At 40.7% G+C, this 19,307-nt stretch overlaps 1 protein-coding gene across 1 annotated transcript; it reads left to right on the forward strand.

The window, feature by feature from the left end:
- The first annotated feature begins 71 nt into the window (after positions 1-71).
- Positions 72-19,303, forward strand: bcl2l13 (BCL2 like 13). Its single transcript, XM_022203118.2, has 7 exons — positions 72-421; positions 2,217-2,421; positions 6,532-6,621; positions 7,293-7,449; positions 9,121-9,193; positions 9,288-9,416; positions 16,165-19,303. The coding sequence occupies exons 2-7, from the start codon at positions 2,280-2,282 to the stop codon at positions 17,188-17,190; spliced, it is 1,617 nt and encodes a 538-aa protein (XP_022058810.1). The 5' UTR covers positions 72-421; positions 2,217-2,279; the 3' UTR covers positions 17,191-19,303.
- The last annotated feature ends 4 nt before the right edge of the window (positions 19,304-19,307 follow it).

The raw sequence follows: 19,307 nt of genomic DNA on the forward strand, positions 1-19,307 counted from the left end.
TTTTGAAAACAGATTTGTCTTTTATTTTGGCACTCCCGTGATTCCATACTGTGCGGTTGCTAGGATACGCCCCATTTCTTCCTGCCTGATCATTTAAACTTAAAGCTAAACGGATTCCTACATAAATTCAGTCATGCTCGTTTAATGGTAAACTGTACTGTTTTAACTGCGTGTCCAGCAGCTGGTGGGGTGTTATTCTGAAGGCTGTGTGTTATTTTGAAGGCTGTGTGTTTTATTTTGAAGGCTGTGTGAGGACGCTGTACTGCTCGCTTGCTAACCATCCAGGGCACACCGTGTACTCGTGTTTTACTGCCCGTGGAGGTCTGCTCTGTCCGGCTGCTGTTGCTGGAGTCCGTGTCGCATATTATCCCCCTTCGGCTTTGTCGTCCGTCAGCACCCGGTTGCCTTTTGGACAAGGACGGTAAGAAACGGACACCGTTTAAAATAAATAGCATGCAAAAATAGGTGTACAGTTAGCTAGCTAACAGTAGCTTCCATGTGAGGGGAAAGGCTTCTTATTTGACTATAAATGACACGAGTTATTTCACTTATGTAATTTATCTGCTGGTTAATTAGCTAAGCTTTATACTTGCTTGTGAATGAATGTAGTCATAGTTATTTTAAAGCCATCCAAACCTATGCAAAAACTGTATTTACTTTTATTCTAATGACTCTGGTCATTTTAACATTATTATTATCTGTAAAACTGAACTCCAGACCAGAGAGGTTTAATTCAGACAGCCGAAGGTGTGTTTTAATTGATCAGACTTAGTGAAACTTTTGGTCCACATGGTATCCTCTTATCTTTGCAGGAAAACACAAACTATGTGGTCCCAAGTGGCTAAACACCACAACACAGCAGTGTTTATGTTTAATTTAAGCATTTGTCCTTTAAATGCTTTCCCTCAAGAGTCATTTTTGGCACCTTTTGTTCACCACGTGTTATGTAATTGTTCCATTTTGTACTTTTGGCACAAACTTGTCCTGAATGTCTTAAAAAGGTAAAAAAAAAAAAAAAAAAAAATCCTACATTTAATCATTAAAATTAAGCAGACAGATTGTCAAAGTGAACCTGCCCCCTTACACAGTGGGTATAGGACATTATGACACTGTAGAGGACATTCTATATCATACATGTAACAGCTGTTTTACAACATCTTCATGGACCTTCCTACATAACAGAATTTAAACATTGTAAAAATACATATTTGAGAGTAAATAGACATCAGTTATGTTCAGTAAAAATGTATTAACCTTGTAATTCAAGCATATAAAAGCACTCCTAAAGTGTTTTTACAGCTTCACACAGGAGCTCTAGGTAAACAGGTGTAAAATACATTTACCACATCTGGGTATGATGGGGATAAAATATGAACTATAGAGGATGTTTTTTTAACTGAAAATAAAATGATGTGTTGCAAATAAAAATCTTAAAACAGTCTAAAAGAGCATATAAATGAGCTTGAGGTGAAATGCTGTCTTGTGGTTAAAAACAGCAAATGAAATTATTGCAGATTCTTTTTTTATTTATTCCTCTTGATATTTACACATTTATTTCCTTATTTTTTGACAGATTTTAATTTTTTATTCTTTCATTTATTCCTCTTTATATTTAGAAACATTTATTTCCTTATTTTTTGACATATTTATTTTTATTTATTCTTTTATTTACTCCTCTTTATAATTGCACATTTATTTTCTTATTTTTTTAGTAGATTTATTTTTATTTATTCTTTGATTTATTCCTCTTTTTAATTACATGTTTATTTTCTTATTTTTTTTAGTAGATTGAGACAGAGTGAGAAAAACTAAGGACTTTCAGCTTCACTAACCTCGTAATCCAGGGATCTAAAAGCTCATCTAAAGTGTCGTTGCAGCTTGTGACAGCAGGATATTGTCTCTTCTCTTAAAATACATTCACTACAACCCCTTATGTTGTACATCTGGATATGATGGGGATGAAATATGGGCCATAGATGATGTTTTTTTTCATGGAAAATAAAATGATACGTTACAAATAATGCACTTGAAACGGTCCAAAAGAGTGTATAAATGAGCTAGAGCAAACAAACGGTTATTCTACAGTTTAAATGTCCCTTTGTGATGGTATGTGGTGAAGAAGTGGAATTTCTTGGCTTTTCTTAATGGGATTCTGGACTGTAATGATCACAGCCACAGTATCACTTTGTTCTTCCTCTCGTTCTCGTTTTCTCCAGGTCGTTCGTCCAGCTTTGACTGTAAGAATTAATGTGCCTGAGTGTCTGACACACGTCTCTTCCATGGCTACCTCGGGCTCCACCTCTTCTGCCTCCATCACCGCCGCCGTGCCTGAGGGTTTCCATTATGAAACCAAATACGTCGTCCTTAACTACCTGGGAATGCTGCCTGCCGGTCGATCACAGGCACCAGCTCTGTCTCAAGGTGAGAGGAAACACCTCAGATCTGTGACTCGCTGTTGTGAAATCTGAAGCGACCTGCGATAAACACTTCTTTAAAGGCCCTTTCTACACTCTTCTTCTTTTATGTGTTCACAGTGCACACAAATAGAGCTGTGCATGCACACACACACATGGCAGCAACACAAAATATGTGGTGTGTGTCGGCACGTAGCCACCTGTTTACCGGCTCAGTTTAGCTCTCTGACTTTGGCTAAAGACTGCTGCTCCACTCCAGCAGGACAAAGGCAAAGTAGCTTGTAAACAAATAAACGTCACGTCAGGGCTCTCATAAGCCCAGATATTGTGCTTTCGGTATTCCAGAGCAGCTGTTATGCCTTTACAGAAACTTTTACGACAGCCACGTGCCCTGACATGACCTCAGGTTCGCCAGCGTCTTGTTTTTCAGCTACAAAAACCTCATTTGTTTGACATGTGGCTGGTTAGTAATTGATCTCTGCTGAGCTGTGTTACAAAAAGTCCCACAATTATATTCTGACCCAAAAAATGATCTCAAATACAGAACAGCAGGGGTGTCCAACATGAGGCCCGTGGGCCAAAAGTGGTCCTCCAGAGGGTCCAATCCGGCCCTCAAAGTGGAAAAATTACAGAGAAGACATTAACTGCAGATTGTAAATTAGTAAAACTGTAAATTTAAAATCATTTCTAGACCATAACAAGTTGTTTGGATCAGAAAGTAAAATACTAGATTGTTCATTGTTCTTTTGTCGTTTTGTGTCTCATTTTTTGTAGTATTTTGTCTCATTTTTTTTGTGTATTGACTGACTTTTGTTGCTTGTCTCATGTTTTTGTCGTTTTGTGTCTCTTGTGCTTTTTGTCTTATTTTTGTCATTTTGTGTTTTTTTTCTCTCTCACTTTCGTCGTTTGTCTACCTTTTTGTCGTTTTGTTTCTCGCTTTTGGTATTTGTCCATTTTTTTGTCTCTTTTTGTTTTGTGTCGTTTGTCTCACATTTATATTTCTCGTTTTTGCCGTTTTGTTTCCTTTTTGTCTCACTTGTGGGGTTTTTTTGTCTTGTTTTTGTCATTTTGTGTTTGCTTTATTCGTCATTTTGTTTCTTCTGTCTCGCTTGCGTTATCTGCTTTTTTGTCGTTTTGTTTCTCGCTTTTGGTATTTGTCCATTTTTTGTCTCTTTTTGTTTTGTGTCGTTTGTCTCACGTTTTTGTTTCCCGTTTTGTGTTTCCTTTTTGTCTCACTTGTGTTTTTTTGTCTTGTTTTTGTCATTTTGTGTTTGCTTTATTCGTCATTTTGTTTCTTCTGTCTCGCTTGCGTTATCTGCTTTTTTGTCGTTTTGTTTCTCGCTTTTGTCATTTGTCCATTTTTTGTCGCTTTGTCGCTTTTTTGCCATTTTTGTCATTTTGTTTCTTGCTTTTGTAATATTTTGTCTTGTTTTTGTTGTTTCTTGTCTTTTTTGTCTGACTTTTGTCGTTTTAATCACTGAGTAAAATCCTACATCATTCAGTTCCAGGTGGCTAAATGTTGTGTTTCTTTGTAGACACTCTGTGATCTGGAAGTTGTAATGAGGAAATGATAAACTGAGGCTGAATGCTGATGAAATTTAACTTATTTTTCTTCAGAAATTTCAGGTTGTTCATGATGTTTTGTAAAAAGAGAATTCCTTGAATGTGAACATTTTCAGAGCGTACATTTTGCACTAAAACAAAGGGGAAAAAATTGAGTTATTTATAGGCTATTATGCTGTGGTTTTACTGGACTTTAAACTGGACTGAATGTGGAACCTGAACTAAGATGAGTTTGACGCCGCTGCTCTAAGCGTCTGTTCTCTTGGGTTATTTTGAACTGTGGTCATTCTCGCAGCCAAAAATGTTAGTGGTCTCTGCACAGTAGGTAATAATACCATTAACTGTAAAATAAGAAACCAGGGTGGCCTATATCATTGTATGATGTCTTATAATTAGATAGTTAATGATTTCTTAGCATTCTATACTTTGTAACTATTCTCCCACAACACTACAGCAGTAAAGAATTTCTGGAATTAAGTTCTGGCTTTTGTTTTTCTGCGTGCCACCCCAAGTTTTTCAGTAATAATTTTTGGATGCGCCCCTGCATACCAAACCGAACACTGAGCAAAACGTCCGCATGCGTGGTTGCTAGGATACACCCGAAGCCTCCACATGTGGCTCATTAGTAATTGTTCTCTCCGTTATGTCACATGAGAGGAAGGATGTGTGAAACTAAACGCCAGCAGACTCTGCTCTGAGTGAGGAAATAAAGAGTTGTGATTACTTGGGTTGTGGTCATACGTGGCGGTTAATGAACAGAAGTGTCTAAAACGATGGTTAGAAAAGTGAAAGGAGAGCTGACAGAAACAGAGAGGAGGGCTGGATGTGAGCTGTCAGTGTTTCCTGTCCATTTTATTGTGTGAATGCTTGGAATGGGCGGAGAAAGGCAGATGAGTGGCTGATCCCTGCTTTCCGCTCGACCCGGTCCAATTTCTGACAGCCTGTCATGTGTAATCACTGCAGGATTACTCACACGCCAGTGGACCAAAGCAGAATCGTTGTCTGTCTGAATGCTGAAACAGCACCAAGCTCGGGAAAAACCAACACCGTCCTCGGGGTGTTTATTTTGGGCTGCGGGGACGAGAGATGGAAGAGGGGGTCGCCTGTCTTCTTATCTCCGAGTTTAGAAGTTTCAGTGGAGAAAACCTGGATTTTAAAAGTTAAACCAATGAAGAATGATGTTTGTGTTTCTTTAGTCCCTAATTTAGTAGAGCTGTTTCAAACCAGCTGAACTAATGGAGTCACCAGGAAATAATCGTGTTTCTGGGTTGAATACATGAAGAAACAAGAGTATCACCCTTCTAGTTCCCTCCAGTCATAAAAGAATGTTTTATGTGAAAGCTCATCATGGTCCAGCCCAGCAGGCTTTGTGTTGCGTGCTTCGTTACACCCCCAGCACTGTAGACTCAACATTATAAATAATTAACTTCTGCATACGCTGAGCAATAGGACTTTCATGCACGCAATGACAGGGAAGCTGTTTTTATTTTTGGAGCTTCATGCTGAAAAAAAATGACCTGAAAGTGAAGCGTGTTAGCGTTAGCTTCACCTGAGCCGACAGACATCGCTCTGCCCTGCAGGAATGTTCATGTTTATGCACTCACAACTGGTTTGTTGGCAAACTATGTGTGTTTGTGTTGTATGTTGTGTTTACATGAAGGCTTCTGCTTCTGCATGTTGGGTGGTGTGTACCGTGGGGGGGCTGAGATTCAGTAGATGTGGTATCCTTACTCACCACTGAGTTCTCATATAAAGTTAACTGGACATCTATAAGTCATTGGTGTTTATTTACAGAACCATTCTGGGTATTATTCCTTCCTGTTTGTCTTTTAACAGGGAAACATGGAAGTCATAATCTTTTATCTGTGGACATTCTGACATTAGTCGTCCCCAAAGTATGGTCTTAACTGGACAAGAAAGCCTTTAGCTTTTCTGCACCTGATACTTGGAATAAATTAGAATCTAAACTTCAACTTCAAATCCTTGTTCCACTGAATGAGTTCAAAGTTCTGGTGAAATCATTGCAGTCTACCTGGTCTCTGAGCAAGTTTTAGTGTTATTTTATCTGCTGTTTACCGTTTTTAATGTGACGATGCTGCAGGTCTCCTATAAAGGTGATCTCTGATCTCAGTGGGACTGACCTGTTAATAAATGCTAAATAAAATAAAATAAATTTGACATCGCGTATGCAGTTTTCTTCATGATGGAGTCTAGAGATGGAAAGGTTCCGCTCTGATATTCTCTGTATTAATAAAAAGTCAGATTCCATATTTATTCTTGTTTTATTATTTATCCTAAATAACTTAGCTGCACAGAGCAGATCCTGTATTTCACCAGCCTTCGCTTTAAAAATAAATTCCAGGCAAACACACACTAAACAGAGAATCACCACCCTCTAAACTGACTGTACATCCGTAATATGCAGTTAAGACGTGAAAGCATGAAATAAACTGTAAACAACTTTCCTCCGCTGGTGTTGTGTGATGTTTTGTAAAGTGCTGTGTCATATTTCACAGAGAGGCTGCTGATTCATGTCACTTGTTTTGTCTTTCAGGAGATGTCCAGAATGCGAGAGAGAGGGCCAGAATGATTAAAGAGCAGATAGAGGACGAGCTGAGACGACTGGAAGATGAAATCGCTGCCTGTAAGTGGTCCCAGCTGTCCACTGGTTATCTTCCAGTAACACTCTGTCCCGAAAATGTTCTCATAAGGTCCTGAGTCGTTGATTTCAGGTTAATCTTAACGGAGTCACGTCTCTGTGAGGATTCAGATATCAGTAACTTGGCTTTCTGTGCACATTCGTGATATTTCACGGCTAAAATAAAAGAATTTTTAAAAGCTTCAATGTTTTAAACTCTCTGTTCATTCAGTCTGCTGGTCTGTCTGTGCAAAAAAAATACAAAAGTCGATTATTTGTCAGTATACAAATATGAAATGTATGCCTGTGTATGAACTTTGGTTTCTTTCCTGAGTAGCGTGAGGAAACGTCGCCGCGTGTTCATGTGTAGTAAGAACAGATGAGTCTTTTTTGAGTGACGGATGTTTGATGTCAGTAAATACCCTCCTCCCTGAACACATGAACGAAAACACTCTGTCACCACAGTTAGATAGAAGATAGAATTGTTGGTGAACTTCCTAATAGCCTTTTTCATTTCCATGCTGCAGACTTTTCATAAATATCTGTCTGGATTATATGAGTTCAACATCTAACAAATCCAGAGTTGCTAAATCATTTTTCCAGTCGTCTTTTTTTTAACAGGATAAATTCTTCTAAATGTTGCCCTGCTGGTCTGAGATACCACTCTCTGTTTGCAGCTTTTTCCAGCACAGGTTTCGACCGCCACACGTCGCTGGTGTTCAGCCCGACCAACCCAGAGAGCTCCATTGAAGACTGTCTGGCTGCGATGGGAGATAAAGTGACCAGAGAGCTGGACACACAGCTGGCAGCAGCCGTGCACACACTCCTCACAGGGTGAGTTTGTGGAGCTGAACGGGGATTTAAAAGGCAGCTTGACTGAGATCCCCAAGTAAAAGAGTTCAGTGCTGTTTTTCTGAACTGCTTGAAAACGTTCAATCCAAAAAATACGATTCACATCTAAGTATTGGTTCCACTGCATTAATTTTTTGCTGAGGCAAAAAGCACACAGTGTGAAAGCACTGATATGCTGCTGGTATTATTCTCTTTCTTCTGACTGAACTCCTGAACTTTTTGGGCAATCAGGTGAGGAGAAAAAGCTGCAGAGTGTGACTGAAAGGTGTGCGTTCAGTTCTGAATATAAGAAGATTAGAAATAGTGTAAACAAAGTGATGCAAACATACATCTGCAGACACATTTATTTTAAAACATCCTGACCTTGTCTCACCAACACAGTTCCACACGGACACAGTTTATACTTGAACCTTTGTCTTGGAGTGCATTCCAGTGGCCCGCGCTGACATTTATGTACACATTCACGTTTGCTTTTCTTGCTTTAAATGCCCCAGAATCATTGGGAAAGGAATAGTCTTCACAAGCTCATCTGAAACGTGTTGGTAATTTGTTATGTGTTAAACATCTAGAGCTTTTACAGCATGTTGTGATTCAGGTGGTTTGAGAGAAGACTAGACTCTGCAGCTTCTGTTGGTTATGTTTGAATTTTTAGGACGGGAGATTTCAGCCAATCACAATCGCTGATCAGATGAGGTAACACCAAAGTCCTCAGTGGGATCCGGATGTTGTAGCACAGAGGACTGGATGGAGGAAAGTGGGGTTAAAATCTCAGGTGACACCAGAAATGCTGACTTTTAGCTCATCTGTATGTGTGATTGAAGTGGACGATCATCTGGTGGAAGGAGGAGAGCTCGGGACTTCATATTTAAAAGGAAGTGACATCTAAGCCATTTTAGGACACAGAACAATATATTTAAGGAAAAGAGATCATTTTTAGGGGACTCATTAGGTTAAAGATGGGTGAGCCAGGACAAGGAAGATAATTACCAACTGCTCCAGTAGAGCAGCTCAGTGGCCGACTGATAAGACCGTGGCTTCAACTTCCAACTGTAAATGTGTTCAGAACTCAGTTACAAAAGACAGTTCCTGCTCAGTGAACTACTCCAGAGCATACAAAAGACCTTTTTTGACATGCTTTTCCTGCCATCATATGAAAAAAAGTCAGAAAACTGAGGCAACAAATGTAGAACTTTAGAAAAAGCCTGTATTTGAAACATCCACATTTATAATATATAGCAGCTAACACAGATTAATTTATAATGTGTGAATCTCAACAGTCAAACGTCAAAGAGAGGCAGCGAACATTTTCTATCAGAGCACGTTTGAAGTTCAGTACATTTAAAGAGATTAGAAGAGTTAATTTAGAGAGCAAAACCTGTATGGACAAGAAATAAAATGAACTTTTACTCTATTTTAATTCTTTATTCGTCAGTTTTAACAGGTTTTTTTTTGTGATGGTACAGTTCACTTATGCCCGCATGCGCACAATATTATCCTTGTTCTTTTTATTCAGAAAACCGTTTCCTATCAAAAATAAATAAAAGGAAATAAACAAACAGAAATGTGATCATCTCTAAGAACATTAGGGAGTGACTGTTATATTGTCTTTAAATTTTCAGACTCTTTTTATAATGTCTGGTTCCTGTTTTTTAGACCTCTGGACTTTCAGAAATTCAGAGAGACAACACTGGATCTGTCCACACACACACAGGGAGGCTGGAGCAAGGTGAGTAAAAAGACGGGACATTTCTGCCTTTTATTTTTGCCCTGATAATGTATTCTATCTGTCTGTATTCCCTTCTCTCTTTCTTCTCCACCAGGTCGTCGTGCCGTTGCTGCTGCTCCAGTCCTTACAGAGTGAAGGTCAGTCTGTGACGACTCTGCTGGATCTCGGACTGCGCTACCTGGAGGAAGACGAAGCTGCCTTCATCATCCAGCAAGGAGGATGGGTGAGTTTTAACCATGGGATGGAGGAAAAACATGATGGATGCTCCTATGTTTTATTAATCGCTTGAAAAATCAAAAATGACTACCGGGCGTGCAGCATTTCTTCAAACTCGTACGATTAAAAATAAGGAATCAAGTTTAACTAACTATCTGTGTGCTAAGACTGAGAGTGTGAGACGTAAGCTTAGAAGTTTAGAATAGAACTCAGAACTTCCTGTTTTTAATAATGACTAAATCGCTTCCAAGGCTGCACAGAGCTGACGAGAAGGAAACAGGAAGCTGAGATGTTAAGAAGTGCCATGTTCATAAAAGATGTACGTCTCTAAGTGACCAGATGAGGGCATCAGTGAGCTACAACAGCCACATTATCAAACACGTGAGATTAAATTAAATACCATAATAAATGGAAGAAGTTCAGTCCATAGAGGTGGCTCCAGATTTATCACTTTTTAATGGACTTTTCCCATCATTTCTGAGCCTCAGAACTTCATCATTCCAGCAGATGGAACCATGAAAACACATCTGAGTTCTGATAAAAACTGACACCAGATCATTTTAAATCCATCCAGTTGTCACAGTCTGAAGATAATCCAGATTTGACCAATTTTGGACAATTTTCGAGACAGTTTGGACAAAATTTCAGGTCCTTTTAAACGTTTTTTGAATAATTTTGGGTCAGTTATAAGAAAAACAGACTTTAGACCAAACATTTGTTCTTCTCTTTCATTTGGTTTATTCATGAGGAAACACTAATTAATTTCAAATATATATATATATAAGGTAATATAGTTGTTTAAGGACTTCATAACATGAAATATGCTTTAATAAGTGACCCTTGCTGGAGGTAACGTGCACATATGAAGGGAGAGTAATTAACATCTCAGCCATATGGAATCACAGAAGTGCCATAATAAAAGACAAATCTGTTAAAAAATAAGGAAATACATATGTAAATATAAAGAGGAATAAATAAAAGAATAAATATATTCATTAAATATATGTAAATATAAAAGTAAGTTTTGTCTTTGCTTTGCCCTCTTCCCTTTGTTTTTTTCCTTTGTTTTTCCATTTTGCTTTTCTGCTTTTATTTGATGGACCGAGCTGTCAATCAAATTGCTTTGGGCGGGGCTTTCTGTGCAGGCGAGTAGTCAATACCTGAAAAAAACAAAAAAGGAAAAAACAAGGGGAAAGTAAAGATAAAATTTTCCTTTATATTTCCACATATCTTTAAATATTATATTTTTATTTATTCCTCTTTATATTTACACATTTCTTTCCTTATTTTTTCAACAGAGGTATTTTTATTTTTTCCTTTTTATATTTGCACATTTATTTCCTTTTTTTTTAAACAGATTTATCTTTTATTATGGCACTTCCATGTCTTACTATTCTGTGCTCATTTTTGCACTGTTCTTGAGTTTAAGATTCACATGCTTTCAGTGAAAATATCATCTAGGATGTTGTAATAACTGGAGCGGCTCCCTCTGAACGAGGTCATTGCTGACGAAGGGTCACGTGACTCGACACGCTAACCGTCGCTCCCGTCGCCATTACCTCATCGCCGTGACGCTCGGCCTGTAAATGTGAACACAGTGCACTGGGTCCAAACAAAGCTGCATTCTGGCCCTGGGTTATGTCACAGGCGATGAACGGATGATGGACTCGGGCAGCATCACCGACGGAAGGATGAGGAGGAGGGAGGAGGGAGAGAGGGAGGGAGTGTGATGGAGGGGAGGGGTGAGAGATGTGCACGGTGAAAGCAAAGTGAAACCTCCATTAGTTTGACAGCTGCTCGCATGCACACCTATCTCCGACCGGCTTCCTGCCTCCGCTCCGTCTCCACGACCCGCTCGTCTTTTTGACTTTTCTGAGCTCTGACTGTTGGAGTGTAAACCGCCGGGTTTGAACGCTTCGCTCTGAGGTAGGACGCTTCATTTGTGATGCAGCTATACAGAGAGCTGGTTGGTTAGGATGTGAAATGTTTTGGAGAAATTCTCAGTAGCTGAAGTTTCCATCCTCGTGTTGTTGTTTAGCGTTTCCACAGAAATATTCAGTAGAAGCTGACGTGTTGTTTACAGGACCGTGATCTGTCTGTGAAGACAAGAACAAAAAATCTAAAAATCCTCATGGATGCTGCATGTGAAGCATAAAGTTTTATTTATCTTGTTTTCAGGTTTTCTTTTATTTTTCCATCTCGTTTTCTGTTGAGTGACCGTGAAAAATCTTTGCATAAATTCTTTTGTAAACAGATCTTCTGTCTGTCCCGTTCTCTTCTGGAACAGTATTGCGACTGATGCAAGGTTTGGGCGGCTCCAGTGATGCCTTTGTTGGTTACATCTGAACACAATACGGATTATTATGACCCTAATGTTATGTACACTTCATTTGGCAGGAACAAAACCAGTAGCCCTCAGACGGTGCACAGCCAGGGGCGGGTAGGAGGAGGGTGGTTGGGGAGGGACAGCATGGGGGGGTAAAAAAATGGCCTACATGGTGGAGGAGCTTGTTGTCCTCGTGTGGAATCAGACAGCTGTCCTTCTGAAAACTGCTGCATAAGACCTGAGTGTGCACATCAGACTTTTCATATTACCGTCCTTCTGAGTGTGATGTAATACGAAGCCTGACATTTGAAGGTAACACAAACAAATGCAGGTTTGACCTCTGGATCAGGTGCATTTGTCTGTGTGTTACCTTCAAATGTCAGGCTTTGTGTTGCCTCCCACTAGGCAAAGAAGAGGAGATGATAAAGGCACACGTTGTTTTACTAGTTGATAGTCAAATCAGCATATCTTTAAATGCTGCTGCTGTGATGAGGTGCTGTAACCCTGTCAGGCCACGCTGCTGTCTGCTCAGTGCACCAGTCCTTCCCTGCTGTTATGTAAGCGCCCCTCACCAGCTCCATGAGCATCGCTGGGCCGCTGCATCAGCATGAGAAGAGTGGCTGTAGAGGCTGAGGAAGTCCCCAAAATAACTCTAATAATCCTCTAAAAACATCATCACCAGGGGCTGGACTGACCCACTTGTAGCTCGCTTAAAAACTTCCCCCAGCAGCAGCGACACATTGGCAGACTGCCGGTGTTTAAACAGGGCAGCCATCCTCTCCTCTGGTCTGTTTCTATCTATGAACCTCACAGCTGTGCAATGATGTAAATTACGCAGCAAAGACGACTGCAACGCTTTAAAAAGGAGTCTGCCAAGGGCTTGTCTGAGTCCATAAACACATTCATCCCTCAGCTTGTCACATTACAGCGCTTGTAGCAGACAGACTCATTCTGCCAGCGGCTGGGATTCTGTTTATGTATTAAAATCCAGTGTGACACAATAAGCCTAAACATGATGATAAAATACTAATAAATTCTAGGGATGCATTCGCTTTAGACCACCATGAATTGAGAATGTACTGCTGGAGGAGAGTGTAGTTATTAATAGTGTGTTTTATTGCTCTGTTGTTGGTTTTTATCAACACGAGAATATTCCAGTAAAGTAAATAAAATGGAAAAATGAAGCTTTGTCTTGCATTTATCTCCTTATGTGAAATATATGGAATCACAGGAATGCCAAAATAAAAGATAGATCTGAAAAAATGAAAAAGAAATAAATGTGTAAATATAAAGAGGAATAAATAAAATAATAAATCTGATAAAAAATAAGAATGGAATAGAGTAGGTCTTGATTGTCACTGTTACTGTCACTCTCCTATGGAGTAGTGAGATTGCCAAATTAAAATAAAAAAAATCCATGAAAGAATAAGTAAATAAATGTGGAAAGACAAATGAATAAAATAAAATAAAAATAATGTTGATATATAAAGAAATATTGATCAAAGCTGAATCCATAAACGAAAAGGGTCTTAAAGTACAAATATAAAGACAAATAAATAAAATAATTTTAAAAAATAAGAAGAAATGTGCTTTATATTTACACATTTATTGCCTCATTTTTTAAACAGATTTATCTTTTATTATGGCACTCCTGTGATTCCATAGTGAAGCCTGTAGAGCCATTTTACTTGGTAATAAATTACTTTAAAAATAGTCAAATTGTCTTGTTTTTAAATGTTGATCTAGTGCAGTCCAGCAGCTCTTTCTCAGCATTCTTAGCCGACTCATTTATCTCCTGCAGGACCTCTTGCAGAGCTGGACCATAAAGACCAGCAGTGACATAATCCTCCTAAACGTGGAGTGCATGTGAGCCAGCAAACATCGATCTAAATAATCACTAAATTACATGCCCTGGCTTCAAACTGGATCTGGATGAGTGTCGTTTGATGTTTTGGTGATGTGGAGAGTTGAGATCTGATGTTTGGATTTGCAGAGGGGTGTAACGTGTCGACTGTATGTGACGGTCACGTGTCAACATAGCAGGGACATGTTAAAGTCACATACAGCTGACATCAGGTTTCCTCTCCTAAAGATCCTCTTTTCAGGGGTTAGTAGACCAGTGGTTACTCAAGGGTTTGCTGTCAGTGCAGTTAGCAGCTGATTGGGAGGGGGAAGGCAGAGCAGGGACAGGTAGGCTGCACACCTTTGGCTCAACAACAGGAATGTGTTCTCATTTATAGAGTTTGAGTTTGTCTTGGGGCGAGGGTGGAGAACTCAACCCGACCAAAAGAACACTGAGTGAGTTTCCCAGCTTAGGCAGAGAAGCAATAAAGAAAGAACACATTTACAGTCAACATATTTAGACCAGGCTCGAAGTTTTGTCTTCGCAGGTATGTTTTTTAAATTGTGTTGTTTCTTCAGGTTTCACAGTCGTTTGCTTAAATTATTGCTTTCTATTATAAATCTGCAGGTTCGGACTGTGCTCTGACTTTAAACTGGTCACATAGTGAGTTTTTCTTGTCTAATTCAAGTCCTTTTAGTCACTTTGAATGTGTAAAAAGTCATGTGTTAGATGGTTTTAGTTTGTGGGAAACAAAGTTGATGTTCTTTCATGGCAGCAGTATTTTTACCATCAGTCTGATCTCCGTGGTTTAATGTCAGTTCTGATTTTAGATCACTTCATAACAGTACAGATTTCAGACTGTAAATACAGAAGCATTACATTTTTCTGCGTGCCCTTGCTGCTGATCTTCTACCACACGGTGACCTTGTCCAGTTGTGTCCAGCTGACAGGCAGCATTTGGTGAAACACTCCTGCTCTTCCACATGCAAATCAGCTTACGGAGAAAGCAAATGTTGGATAACGACGGAACGCTGTCACATGTAATCTCTTTCCTGCCTCCCAGGGTGCATCTGCTGTGCACAACGCCGAGCGTCCTTGTAAGGAAAATAACCTTCAGAGCTTAAAGGTTATTTAGAAAGCATGTTAACACGTGTCAGGGCTAGTCTGAGCACTGTATGTTTCACTGTATGGGTTAGATTCATGTTAACAGTGAGGGACGCTCTGTGAATAACAGAATGACTGGTTATCACCGCTGTGTTGTTTTGGGAGCTGGTTCCTGCTGTCAGAACCTTCATGTCTGCCGCTCACACCAACACTCACCCTCCCTGTCAGACAGACACTCCTGTCTGTTTGAATTTAATTCAGGAGGAGTGCTCAGGTCACACCTATGTGACATGCAACACAACAGAGAGCCCCGCCATGACAGGTTTAACACTTCATCAGTTACTGTGTGTTCATGCTGTTTTTATCTGTGTGGCAAACTGGTTCTGAGAATGGAAATGTTTCTCTAGTGGTGAGTCAGACCAGGCTTACTGGGTGGAAACTTCAGCGTTATGCCGACTATTTTGGCTGTTTTTTTTCCCCCGAAATTCTCAAAATCCCGTTCACTATGAGAAACGGCAGCTACCTTGAAGCAGAGACTTGCACGCTGACAACGACCAGTTTTGTTGGAGATTTGGAGCGCTCAAAGGAAGCCCTGCTTGGGTTTTTAAGGGAATCCGTCACTGTTTCGCAGGAGCACTGGCAATGCATCCAAAACACCAAACAGGATGATTGGGACTGGTTTAAAGAAATGACAGCAAGGCAGATTGGTGATGAGATGCAGTCAGATCATTCTCCAGTCGTACATGCAGCTGTGGAGATCAGACCACCGTTGTCTTCACTATTATTGGATTGATTTCCATGAACTTCTGTGATCCACAGGATGGATTCTTCTGACTTCTTCCTCTAGCACTCATTTATGATCTAAAAGGAAAGATACTAATGTATGTCAGTCTAAAGTTGAGACTTGAACTCTCATATTTTACTGTTTGACAACCTAACAATCGTTGTGAGCCACTGGCTTTCTGAAAATAAAATGACATAATAAAAATCAGGCATTCTCATAGCTGGGAAAGTAACTCACTGCTACTAGAATATATTTCCTTCCTTGTATTTGACAGAGCAGAGCAGCTTTAGAAATCAGTTTGACCTTTAATATCTCAAGGTCAAATGTCTGTCCAACAGAATCTGCAGTTCTAATAGGTTTACATCAGTGTGTTTTCCTGAGCTCCTCTCTGTTATTCATACCCACATGGTTATATGATGTTTCTGTTATATAATAATAATAAGATGGATGTGATCTGCTGTTGGTCACTAGGTGGCATAGAAGGCTAAACTCTGTTTAAGTTAGAACTGCTCCATTTTGAAAGTTATGTTTTAATGTTTTCCTTCATTTCTATGCTGACCCGTATGATTCTTTTTCTTGGGTGAAATTATCCTCCATAATGTTGCTCCTTAACGAGTCTTCAAATGACCTCGTTAGCTCTCCTATTTTATACAGTACAGGATGTAAAAACCATCTTTGTTCCTGTCTGTCTGCCACAGGGTGAAGTGTTCAGTCTGGTGTCAGAGGAGGAGCGAGGCGTGACCATCGCTGAAGACAGCAACGACATCTACATCCTCTCAGGGGACCATCATCCGGAGCAGCTCAGCCCTCCGTCGTCGCTGCTCTGCACCGGAGAGAACAGCAGCGAGCAGAGCTCCTGGCAGACAGAAAGCTTACCGGTGTCTCTGGCCGGCCACGAGTCCTGGGCACAGGTTGGAATGATGGATCCTGAAGACGTCAAGAGCTTGGACAGCAACGAGGGCGTGGCTCTGGCTGAGGAGCGCAGCGAGAACAACTCCTCAAACTCAGACATTGTCCACGTGGAGCGAGAGGAGGCGGAGCTGCTGGAGGAAGGCGGTGAAGGCGGGGCGATAGAAGAAAGCATGATGAGCGTTTTAGGCACTGAGAGCGAGCTGGCCGAGCTCAGGCAGGAATTCAGGGACCAGACTCCACCCGTTCCAGCGTCCGATCAGGCCGGCTGCACGCCTCCGGCTTCCTTGATGTCATTAGAGGAGCCGGTTGTGATAGAGACTCCTGCAAGCTTGTCTGCAGAACCTTCCTTCATCTCCTCAGAACCAGAGCTGCCTCCCCCTGAAGCTCCTGCTCCCTCTGAACCAGAACCTGCAGCACCTTTACCTGTTCCTGCAGTAGAACCAGAGCCTGAGCCAGAACCAGCTGCTGCCACCGCCCCAGTGCCTGCTGAGGTGGACACCCCGCCTCCAGCCAAGGAGACCCCAGAACCAGAGCCTGAACCCACAGCAGAACCAGCTTCTGAACCGGAGCCGGAGCCCGTCTCAGTGCCTCAAGTACCAGAAGAACCCCAGATAGAACCAGAGACTGTGGCCGACCCCGACGCCACGCTGAGTGAGCCTCCGGTCCCCCAGGCTGCAGAGGCCCCGGTAGAGGAGGCCCTGGGGCAGCCGGTCCCAGCATCAGAGCTCCAGGTCCTGCTGTACAGAGGCGCTGCCCTGGCGGTCCTGGCTGCTGTCATGACGTACGGCATCATAAGATTGAGGAGGAAGTAGAACAGAAAAACACAAATGATGAGGTAGAAATAAACACAGCGGGACTCTCCTTACAAACGGTATTGGATTTATCAAATGAGGTTTTTTTTAAATCTAATATACTTTTGAAGGTTTTATAATCTGTGAAATTGCCCCCACCCCAGCAAACCAAACCTTCACCTCATCCACAGCCTGGTGTTCCTGGCTGTCATTAGACCAGGTGCTGAAAGGGGAAAACGAAGCACTCCACTGCTCTTCTTACCCTCTCCATGTTGCCATTTTGTCTTTTAACTTCTTTTTGACTCCAACCTTCAGCTCTCCTCCTCTGCTAGTTTTGCTTTCTGGTCTTCTGTTGTGTCTGTGGCTTTTCTGTTTGCTGCCATCTGAGTCAGCGGCCCGACATGGAAAGTTTGCAGACAGTAGATGAAGTAAACCTCAAAGTCCACAGGAACTGTTGCTGTGTCACTTGTTATTTTCTAGCTCTTCCTGTTCCTATGCAGCAAAGTGCCATTTACATCCTCCCCTGTGTGATGCTTCCTCTGATAAACGAACCAAATGTAGGATGTAGAAATGAAATGTGGTTAGTTCTGTCAATTTGAAACCACTTCTGACTAAAAGTTCTGGTTTATTAGCTCAAATTAATGCTACATGTTTCCACAAGGGATTTATTTTAGTTCAGGTGTTTAATTTTTTGTGTTGAAACATTGAAGATTTTGCTCAAGAATGGATGGAAGTATTTAAATGTGCCCTAAGGTAGAACACTACTGCTGCCGCCAGTGTGACGGTCTGAAAACATTTCAGTACAACGCGGTAGTAATTGTTGTTGGGGTGCATGTTTTCATAGGATGCTGGTTTCTTCTTAAACTGCACTACGTTTTGATGTCAGCTGCTGCTTCTGCTTCACAAAGCAAAGCGAGTGCAGAAAGAACGTGACTGCTGCACGTGAATTCAGTCTTCCCTTTAAACAAAATGCACAACAAACTCCACTTCTCCACCTTCTCAGCCAGGTGTCTTTAATCCCCAGTGTTTCCCCTTTTACAGCTCGTATTTCTGACGTCTGTCTCACTGACAGGATACGAACTACAAACCCTCCCAAGTAGCTGAAAATAAGTCAGTAGGCCACTGAGAGGTGTGGAAAGCCAAACCAGATTGTTCAGTGACAATCAAAATTGCATGTTTCGGTTTCACCTGTGCTTGAAGAATGATGTTTCAGATTTGATTTCTAAGTGACTCACCCTCTTATGGTTGCTATGAAATTAAGTTTTTTTGCATCAGTATTTCCACCAAGCTACCAAATTCTCTGCAGTTCTGAGTGAGAAAATGGATATTGGAGAAGTTCTTAACCCTCCTGTCGTCCTCATTTACGGGCATCAAAAATATTGTTTCCTTGTCTGACAAAAATTCTCCAGATTTCTGGAAATGTGCAAACTTTCAGGAAGAAAATTCCAGTAATTACTTAAGTTTCCCTTTAAAGTTTTATTTAAAAATAAAAAAATAATCGCCCAGATTTGGCAAGAAAATTCTTGTAAATACTTTCACAAAATGAGTAAAAATCCTCCCAAAAAAATCCTAAAAATATCTAAAGTGATTCCATATGCATCAGTAAAACTTCTATTTTCTTTAAGAACATTCACACAAAAAATAAACCAAAATCCAGTGAATTTCGCTGGATTTTGGTTGATTTTTTTTCTGAATGTTCTTAAAGAAACATTTGTTTTTCCACCAAAAAGTTTCACTGTGAAAATGTTTTTTGTTTTGTTCCCCCCCAATCTTTAAAACAGGTCAGTGTGACCCGTAGGACGACACGAGGGTTAGAGGATGAACGTAAGCCGACGTGGTGGAAAATCCCTCAGCCCCTCAGATTCAGTTTAGAAGGAAAATTAGTCACCCTGCCCTCTGGAAACTCGTGTAATTTAGTTGTTAGCTATGATTTTAAATGATTGGTTAAGTTGTATCGTGTAAAACAGAAATGAGCAACGGCTGGTACGACGTGGCGATGAACGGAAAAGATGTTTTGGTGTTTGTCTCAGTATTCCACATGGGAATCTCATCAACCCAAACAACCAGTACAGAGCCGGAGGCGTTTCCTACAACACCCTGTTTGAAATGAGAACAATAAAAAGGTTCAACTGCTGTCA

This window comes from Acanthochromis polyacanthus, chromosome 8, assembly GCF_021347895.1.
Source record: "Acanthochromis polyacanthus isolate Apoly-LR-REF ecotype Palm Island chromosome 8, KAUST_Apoly_ChrSc, whole genome shotgun sequence".
NCBI lineage: Eukaryota > Metazoa > Chordata > Actinopteri > Pomacentridae > Acanthochromis > Acanthochromis polyacanthus.